The following is a 10,461-nucleotide window of genomic DNA, read 5'->3' as shown; positions in this document are numbered from 1 at the left end:
CGATCAAAATAAATACGTGGCATTTTTGTTTAAAATAATTTATTCACATGGCATTTTTAATTCAAACAATTTAGTGACAAGGCTTTTTTAAATAAAAAATCAATTCCACATGTGCAAAGAGAATGACGTCGCTCGATCAACACGGCTAGGATGTCTTAAACTTATAGCATCTAAATGATCATATTTTAAAACTTACGGCACTTAAGTGACCACTTTTTAGAAAAACTTGGCACTCAAACCATTATAATTTACAATTTATGGCACTGAAAGTCATTCCGCGAAATTGGCTAAACAACGTCGTTTGTGCTTTGGAAGTTGACTAGGATCTCTAGCGAGGCACGTAGGATTAGTTAATTAATAAAAAATTGCCACGTATAATTTCCGGTTAGGCTCACTGGAGTTGGTACTGAAATAACTGTTTTTTTTTTTTAATAAGCACTTAAGTGATCCGGAGAAAAAATTTGGCACCAAAATAAGCATCGTACTCAAACATTCTCACCTGTCTTTCGGCCGATATAAAAGGATAAAATCTCTGGAGGATTACCTTGGTTAAACATAAGAACAAATTATGTAAATAAAGAACGTGGGAGGGAATCATGGAATTGTGCAGAAGAAAGATGAGCTATAATGATCAATCACTAATCAAAACGCTTATTACTCAAATATGGTCCACATGTCGCGTACTTTTTGACAAAACCTCCTACAATATTTTGAAGATGACAAAATCATCAAATATTATTTACATTTGTATTTGATTGTTCAAAATGAACAATTTTTATATACATTAGTCATTTGTAGATGGTGTGAACAAGTTACTGAAAATATTTCGTTTTCTTCTTTTATTTCTTTTCTAGAATTTTTAATAACCTTCAATCTTGGGGAATACATTTTACAAAGCAAGCATTACTAGGAGAATGCAGCCGTGATCAACTATACGATACCACCACAGATGCGATCAAACAAGAAAGTTGTATAAAGATGAGCTGTAATGAATAATAATCGGCAATTCATCCGATAACTTCACGGTCACCAAAGAAGCAATTGTTGGCCATTACCTCAAAGTTCAAAGAAGGAAATTGGGATTAACCCATTGATCCCAAGGAGAAGAGCTCCACTTTTGGGCCTGGTAAAGTGGCATCGCGGCATGCCTTCGCCTCTATAATAGTTTTGACCCGGGCAAGGGGATTGGGCTGGCACACTTGCCTTTTAGTTCTTATTAATTTGCAGTATCGCCAAAGTACCTCATCTATAACTTTTGTTTAGACATTTTAAATGATTGTCTTACAAAAGTAGTGTCCATTGATGCTAGCTAGATTGTGTAGACCTGATTATCGGTTTGGCAATTTGTAAGCATACTAGTTAAATTGACGAGTCTAGTTAAATATTTTAAGTTCGTTGATAGGCTTGGACAATACATTCTAGGGCTCGCTAGTGAGTGAGCAAAAGCTTCGAGGCTTGATCCAATTTGCCCATTGGTTTGCCAAAAATCATTTAATAAGATATTTACTTTTCTCTACCTTCATACAAAATTCACAAACATTAGAAGAGAAATGAGGCTTAAAATAGAAAAAGGAAAGTATTCTACGACTCATCCGAAGTGAAGAACCATATGGAGTTATTTCCTATTTATGCTTCCATTTTATATGTTAAATTATCTGGAGTTTAAACTAGCTTATGAAATCGATTTGAATTGGCCGATGCAAAATAGAATTATAAATCGGATCTTCGGATGTTGAAGAATATATTGTAGCCTTGTTTATTATCCTTAAAGAAGGCGTGCAGTAGCTTCTGTCCTCAAAGCCTCATCATTAAAAGGAATGAGATAATTTGGTGGTCCCAATCAAAGTTAGATTTGTTGACTTTCTTTTAAAAGAGGCACAAATAAATAACGTGGGGATTTGCTTTTACTTTCCGATGAAGAAGCCGCACAAGCCGAAGGAGCTGCACACAAGATCACTTCCGATATTCGCACGAACTTTGAACGAGAATGAAGAGGACGTCGGGGTTCTCGTTTTGTTGGCCGTGCGAACGTGCTTCAACACGATTGATTTGTGTTTGTGAGTTCCTTTTATTATATCCACTTGTGAGTTGTTTTATTTGTAAACACTTAGGATTTTGGTATAATCTAGGTACGGGAAACATGAGCGTATTGAGTGATTGTAATTCTGATTCTCCGATTATAGTGGATTATCCGTGCTGGCTCTCTCGTGAATGTAGGTACCGATATTCGGACCGAACCACGTAATCTCTAGTGTCCTTTATCGTTTTCTCGTTATTTTTTTGGGCTCTTCGCATTGACATATTTGCAAGATCTTGGTTAGTTTCCGTGCATTAGTATTACAACAAAAGTATCGAGCAATCGGGTTCGGATATTTTAGATTGTAATTTGGGGTTTTTAACTTGCCCGATTATTACCTGGATATTCTGTGATTGCAATTATGTCTTGAGTAAAAGCTGAAATTGAGAAGTTTAACGGAAGGAATAACTTTTGATTATGGAACCTCAAGATAGAGGAGTTATTGATAACTCAAGGTTTAACATAAGTATTAGAGGGCAAGGCTAAGTTACCCGAAACGATGACAGATGCTGAAAAGGATGTGGTAATAAGGAAAGCTAGAAGTTTAATCATGTTGAATTTATCAGATAAAGTGTTAATAGAGATAAGCGAGAAGAAGGATACCGCAGCATTGTGGGCAAAACTTCGGGCGCTCTATGTAACGAAGGGTTTGAACAATCGCTTGTATATGTTGAAGAGGATGTTCCAGTTCATATATACTAAAGGTACATCTATCGGAACCCATCTAGATGAATTTAATAAACTTATGATGGATTTGAAGAACGTTGGTAAGACACTTGATGATGAAGAGCAGGGCATAATGTTATTGGCTTCCCTACCCTAGTTATGGGAGCACTTTACCGATTCATCATTGCAAGGGCGTACTACGATTACCTTGGAAGAGGTAAAGTCCGCCTTATTTTCTAAAGAGTGGTAGAGAAAGTTGTGAGATGACATTCTAGTGCGGGATGTAGCGCGAGGACTAGTGATTCGGGGTAGAAAGCAACAACGATGGTCCAAGAGCTGTAAAGGTAAAAGCAAGTCTAAATCATGCCATAAAAAGTCCAAGGGATGCGTGAAGTGCTTTAAGTGTCACGAAGAGGGGTACATCGGGAGAGATTGTCCTAAGTTGAGAAATAAAGGTGATAAGCGTAAAGCCACAACTAGTATAGCGAACATTATTGAAGAGAGCACTAGTGATGTAGAGGCTGTTTTATGTGTGACTACGGGTTCGTTAGGAGACGAATGGGTGCTAGATTCAAGGTGTTCTTATCATATGACGCCTCATAGGAACTAGTTTACTACTTACCGACTCGCAGATGGTAGTAGAGTTTTGTTGGGGAATAACGCAGCCTGCAAGTTTATGGGGATACGGATAGTTCGGATTCAGATGCATGATGGTGTAGTGCGCACATTGATAGACGTAAGGCATGTATCGGAGCTCAAGAAGAACCTTATTTCTCTGGGGACACTTGATGATATCGGGTGTAAGTACATCGCTGAAGATGGAGTGCTGAAGATCTCTCGAGGTGCCATAACAGTGATGAAAAGGAAGAAAATGAGTTCTCTCTATCATCTACTTGGGAGAGACCGTGACGGAGCTGTTGTAGTTTCATTAGGTGAGTCGATTCTCGATTTAACTCGTTTAGGGCATATGCGTCTAGGGCACATGAGTGAGGCGGGTATGACAATGTTGAGTGATAAATGGTTGTTAAAGGGTTAGAAGACAAGTAAGTTAGACTTATGTGAGCATTGCATCTTTGGGAAGCAACGCATGATTAAGTTTGCTACACGTATTCATTCAACCAAGCAACCGGTAGAATATATTCATTCAAATATCCGGGGCCCATCTCCTATTCCTTCGAAAGGAGGTGCCCTTTATATGCTGACATTTATCGACGACTATTCCAGGAAGGTATGGGTATACTTTTTTGAAGCACAAATCGACGTGTTTGATTGGTTCAAGAAATTTAAGGCATTGATTGAGAAGCGATCGGATAAACGGATCAAGTGCCCGAGAACCGATAACGGCATGGAGTTTTGTAGTAATGATTTTACCAAGTCTATCGGAAAGAAAGGATTGTGAGATACCGCACGCTGCCCGGGACAACACAAAAGAATGACGTGGCAGAACGGAAGAACGGAACTTTACTTGAGCGAGCTTGGAGCATGCTTTCGCATGCTGGAATTGGCAAGGAATTTTGAGCCAAAGCAAAGAACGTGGAATGTTACCTGATTAATCGATCTTCATCATATGCTATCGAGTGGAAGACTCCAGAAGAAATATGGTCGGGGAAACCTATTGATTACTCTATATTACAATTATTCGGATGTCCCGTATATGCTCATGCGAGTGATGGTAAGCTTGAGCCGAGGTCGAAGAAGTGCATATTTCTAGGTTATGCACATGGGGTGAAAGGCTACCGGTTATGGTGCACCGATCCCGGATCACCCAGATTTCTAATCAGCAGAGATGTGATCATCGACGAGACCGCAATGCTTTGACAAAAGAGTTTTGAGACACAACCAGCAAAGTAGACAAATTATGGTATCGGTAGTGAGGTGGAGCTTTAGGTGAAAACTCCGGAGACCTCGGAGGTAGTAGATGTTGAAACTGCAGATGAGGCCGTAGTTCCCGAAGTCGGTGATGGTGAACAACTAGTACAGCCGCAGCGTAGTATAGCCACGCATGACACGAGACGACAAATTAAACCACCGGTATGTTATGCTTATACAAATTTTGCTTATGCTTTGACCGTAGGTAACGAGGTGGAGATAGATGAGCCTTCGTCTTACTTTGAGGCGATGGCTAGTTCCGAGTTGTCGCAGTGGCTAGAGGCTATAAGTGAAGAGATGGAATCACTCCATCGAAATCAGACATGGGAGCTCGTTAAAGTACCTAAGAGTCAGAAAATTTTGAAAAGTAAATGGGTCAATAAACGGACAAAGGCAATTCTTGGTGTTGAGCCAGCTAGGTATAAGGCGAGATTTGTTGCAAAGGGATACACCCAACGGAAGGGCATTGACTACAATGGTGTGTTCTCTCCCGTGGTAAGACATACTTCTGTTCGTATTTTACTTGCTTTAGTTGCTGTACAAGATCTCAAATTAGAGCAGCTTGATGTGAAAACAGCTATTCTTCATGGTGAGTTGGCGGAGCAGATTTACATGAGGCAGCCCGAGGGATTTACTATTCTAGGTACGTAAGACCATGTTTGCTTGTTAAAGAAATCATTATATGGGCTGAAACAATCTCCTAAGCAATGGTATAAACGTTTTGATGTTTTCATGGCTAGTCAAGGTTATTCAAAAAGTCATATGGATAGCTGTATTTATTTTAGGAGATTGGAGGATGAGTCTTTGATATATTTGCTATTATATGTTGATGATATGTTGATAGCAAAGAAAAATATGTCCGATATTGATGTGTTGAAGAGGCAGTTGAGTGCTGAGTTTGAGATAAAAGATTTATGTGCTGCAAAGAAAATATTGGATATGGAGATTTTGCGTGACAAGACTGCAGGATTATTACGTTTGTCTCAAAAGAAATATATTGAGAAGATTGTAGCACGTTTTAATATGCAGTCTGCGAAGTCCGTGAGTACACCATTAGCGAAGCACTTTAAACTTTCAGTTAAGTTATCGCCGCAACCTGAGGAGGAGGAGGAACATATGTCTCATGTTCCTTACTCTAGTGCTGTGGGTAGTATTATGTATGCTATGGTATGCGCTAGGCCCGATATTTCGCAAGCTGTCGGTGTAGTTAATCGTTATATGAAGCATCCTAGTAAAACTCATTGGGAAGTCAGGAAATGGATCCTTAGATATTTGAAGGGGACATCAGACGTTGGTATAGTATACCGGAGGGACAAGAATGGCAGTGAGACCACTGGTTTTGTGGATTCCGATCATGCGGGTGACTTGGATGAGTGTAGGTCTTTAGTAGGATACGTATTTACGCTTGCAGGTAGTGCAGTTAGTTGGAAGGCATTCTTACAAGACCATGTATCCTTATCGTCGACTAAGGCAGAGTACATGGCACCGACCTTTATAGCAAAAGAGGCGATATGGTTACGGGGTTTGCCCTTGGACTTTGGATTAGAACAAAAAAATGTTGACATACACTGTGATAACCAAGATGCGATTTATCCGGCATATAATCCGGTTTATCACGAGCGGACAAAGTATATCGATATCATGTACCACTTCATCCGACATGTCTTAGTGAAGGGTAAAGTTGTTGTAAAAAAGATTGCTACAACAGAGAACCCAGCAGATATGATGACTAAGCCTATTCCTTTGACGAAGTCCAAGCTTTACTTGAACACTATCGGCATCTATAGAAAATGAGCGCCCGTGAGGGCGTTGGGAGAGTTAGCATGGATGATGAACACTATTGATTTGGTTTCAAACCTCGAGCTAAGGTGGAGAATTATTGAATTATCCGGAGTTTAAACTAGTTTATGAAATCGATTCGAATTGGCTGATGCAAAACATAATTATAAATCGGATCTTCGGATGTTGAAGAATCTATTGTAGCCTTGTTTATTATCCCCAAAGAAGGCGTGCAGTAGCTTCTGTTCTCAAAGCCTCATCATTAAAAGGAATGAGATAATTTGGTGGGTCCCAGTCAAAGTTAGATTTGTTGACTTTCTTTTAAAAGAGGCACAAATAAATAACGTGGGGATTTGCTTTTACTTTCTGACGAAGAAGCCGCACAAGCCGAAGGAGCTGCACACAGGAGCGCTTCTGATATTCGCACGAACTTTGAACGAGAACGAAGAGGACGTTTGGGTTCTCGTTTTGTTGGCCGTGCGAACGTGCTTCAACACGATTGATTTGTGTTTGTAAGTTCCTTTTATTATATCCACTTGTGAGTTATTTTATTTGTAAACACTTAGGGTTTGGGTATAATCTAGGTGCAGGAAACACGAGCGTATTAAGCGATCGTAATTCCGATTCTCCGATTATAGTGGATTATTTATGCTGGCGCTCCCGTGGATGTAAATACCGATATTCGGACCGAATCACGTAATCTCTAGTATCCTTTATTGTTTTCTCGTTATTTCTCCGGGCTTTTCACATTGACATATTTGCAAGATCTTGGTTAGTTTCCGCGTGTTAGTATTATAACATTATACATGATTTAGCTCAATTAATTTTTTTAAAGTAGACATAGCCCATGTTGTTGGGCCAATAATTTTCATTGAGCAAGGCTCCTGTAAGTTCGAACCGAGCCTATACATTGATCAAGGCTAATTAGGAGTACCTTAGTGCGTCACACTCAGATTTTTTCTCTCTATGTATGTCATATGAATGAATTTGCCGGGGTCAAAGAATGGATGGGAGGATTCACCGCATGTTCTTATGATCCGTTTGTTCCGCGAAAAATGAAAGATTGAGAAAAACATTTATTTAAAAGTGATTGATTGTATCACTTATAAAAATAAAAAAACGAAAAATATTCTAATCATCCACGAAAATGTATGACATATCGTTGTTAATATTGAAAATATTTTTTGTTATATAATTATCTCAATCGATAAAAGTGATATTATTTATAAAAAAAATTCCGAAACCATTTCCTTTTCACGAACTAGACATCATAATTTCAATAATTGGCGGTTGCATTCTGAAACATATAATACTTTCGGAAGTAATTATAGAAACCCAAAATAAAAATCTTACTCGTGCGTAACATTTTCCAAATTCATCTTTCGTGCAAACATAAGTTTGAAATAAATAAAAAAATAGAGAATGCATCAAGCTTGACGACTTGAGCTTGATCTTTCAGCTTTTGGTGCTTGACTCATAATTATAATTGACTTAGACGCGAAACCAATTCCGCAGAAGGCGCCAAAAGAAACAGTCAAAAGTAGGGGAGAGAAAACTTTAACCCGACAAAGGAGCCGACAATATTTGTGGAAAGATAGAAAAGGGTGTCAAGGTAAAGTAACCTTTTAAGATGTCCAATGTTCACGTAACGAATCAATGGAGTCGCTATTTGTCATAAATATTTCTACAGCTAAAATTAAAATAAAAAAGAAAAAAATAATAATATGATGAAAATTAAAGTTGGTATGATGATTAAAGTTGTGCAGATTATGAAAATTATCATAGGATGATCAATATTGGCGGGCACTTTCTAGTCATCGTGACCCATCTTGAACATTCGACTTTTTCATGGACTGATTTTTCCACATGATCACCATATAAATACCCCCTTAGCTATTGTCCATCTCTTCACCAATGAACTAAGATATTTCCTTTGCCAACTTTTATGATCTGCCACGATATGAGTTCCCATATAAGTGTTCCTCTCCATGTCGTTTTCCTCATCACGCTAACCCTAGCGTCGATTTCTCTATTTGCTGCCCAGGACTCGCCTCAGGACTACGTCGCAGCGCACAACACGGCCCGCTCTCAGGTCGGTGTGGGCCGGATCGTTTGGGACAAGCGCGTTGCTGGTTATGCCAGTGATTACGCCAAAAAGCTCGCCAGAGATTGCACGCGCCTGGTCCACTCTGGCGGACCATACGGGGAGAACCTTGCTTGGGCTTCCCCTGATCTCACCGGCACAAGAGCGGTGAACATGTGGGTTGGGGAAAAGCCTTACTACAACTACAATTCCAACTCGTGTGCACCAGGGAAGGTCTGCGGGCATTACACTCAGGTGGTGTGGCGTAACTCGGTTCGGCTTGGATGCGCGAAGGCTCGATGCGCGACGGGCGGTACTTTGGTAACTTGTAACTATGATCCCCCTGGGAACGTTGCCGGCCAGAAGCCTTATGGAGTTACAAAAGGTTGGATGTCCGGATGATGAACTATCATGTTAAAATAATGCCTCGTTAGGATGAGGCAAGAGCTTTAGATGCACCAAAATTAAATAAAGTCGTATGAATGATGAAGGTTAATCTCTTTGCTGATTAAATAGTTAATTGCTTTCAATAATTAGTTCTCTCTCTTGCAAATTTTATTTTTCAATTGAAGGAATTTCGATCCTTGATCTAATCTCCTCAGCTCCATTCTCTCAAGCACATCACCATCCTTTGAAGTCTCTTCACACTATGAAAGAGAAGCTAAAAATGATCTTCATGACGGAATTCACTCTCGAGTTCATTCCATTAGTTCTTTCAATTGATTCGAGTATATGAGATTTTGTGAAATCACTATTAAATGTTCCAAAAGTTTAAGCTATTAGATGAAGGTGTGGTTTAATATTAAATTACTCTATCATAGTACATAACAATGGCTATCTCGATCATAAAAAGGTATGTTCCATTCAATAAGCTATATCCGATAGAATCGATTGATCCATCCACGGAAAGAAGATTAAAATGTGGGACCAATATTACTTAATAAATTGGAATTGATGGCATATTCATCAAGAGTTATCATGTATTGATGAATTGAACTACTTTTTTTGATCAAGTAAGTAATATTATCTCTAATTAGTCAACTTGGTGTCGATAAACTTCGGCCAAAAAGATAAATTAGGTGTCAATAAGCGCTATCGAAATTGACTATGTTCGATTTCAATCCTTTTTATCCATAGCAGCCTATTATAGTACTTTGAAAGGTCATAGGCTCATTGATAGAATATTCTTTGCCACTAGGATCTATATGCTTGGATAACTACCTAAATGATGTTTTCACCTTGTCTCAAACCACGTGGTTCAAACAAATTCGGACACACCAACGCGCCACAATTTGCGGTTAACGAATTCCAATTTACGAGTTTGTGCATCACGATCTTCATACCTGCTTTTGGGAATTATCGGTAAGAAAGAGCTCAAATCCAAACTTGTGAACAAATCTCAACTTAGATATATTAATATGATTCATCTTACAGCACATCCCCAATGTGGGATTTCTTGTGCTTGACACCCTCACACATATACTTCATCAAATCTTCCTCACACATGTGAGCCTTTGGTGTGAGGCCACCGCCTTAAGCATGTATTCCTTCTGCACCAATGTTATCTCAACTCGAATCTTCACCTTGACCCAACCAAGTTTGGCATATGTTGGAGCTGAGTAACATCATATGCCTTCAGGCTTTTGCTCAATCGTCTTGGACCATTCGAGCTCGGTAGGAAGCCAGGATACAGCATCTATCACCAAAATTCATTCTTGAGATAATTTCCAAACACCGATATGTATTGAAAGTCAACCACCAATTTACTATCGACACTTACATCACCTAGAGACAGCGGGCTACTAATTAGTTATCGGCACTTTGTTGGGGATGCGCTGCATAAACCCGAACCTTCACCTGGGAGATCATAAAAAAAAGAACCCAAGTCCGAGGTCATTAAGATATTCAGTTGAATCCATCACTTAAAAGCCAGTAGAGTTCTAAGCGAAACAGAAGTCCAATTAAATATTGTTGCAAATATGGTCAA

The 10,461-nt window shown here is 39.2% G+C and overlaps 1 protein-coding gene across 1 annotated transcript; it reads left to right on the top strand.

The window, feature by feature from the left end:
• The first annotated feature begins 8,316 nt into the window (after window positions 1–8,316).
• Window positions 8,317–8,887, top strand: LOC115746604 (pathogenesis-related protein 1-like). The gene has a single exon (XM_030682437.2). It carries the CDS (start codon window positions 8,337–8,339, stop codon window positions 8,874–8,876), a length of 540 nt encoding a protein of 179 aa, XP_030538297.1. The 5' UTR covers window positions 8,317–8,336; the 3' UTR covers window positions 8,877–8,887.
• The last annotated feature ends 1,574 nt before the right edge of the window (window positions 8,888–10,461 follow it).

This window comes from Rhodamnia argentea, chromosome 5 (genome assembly GCF_020921035.1).
Source record: "Rhodamnia argentea isolate NSW1041297 chromosome 5, ASM2092103v1, whole genome shotgun sequence".
Classification (NCBI taxonomy): domain Eukaryota; kingdom Viridiplantae; phylum Streptophyta; class Magnoliopsida; order Myrtales; family Myrtaceae; genus Rhodamnia; species Rhodamnia argentea.
Note: the sequence above shows the minus strand (reverse complement) of the source record. Positions and strands in the feature narration are given on the sequence as shown.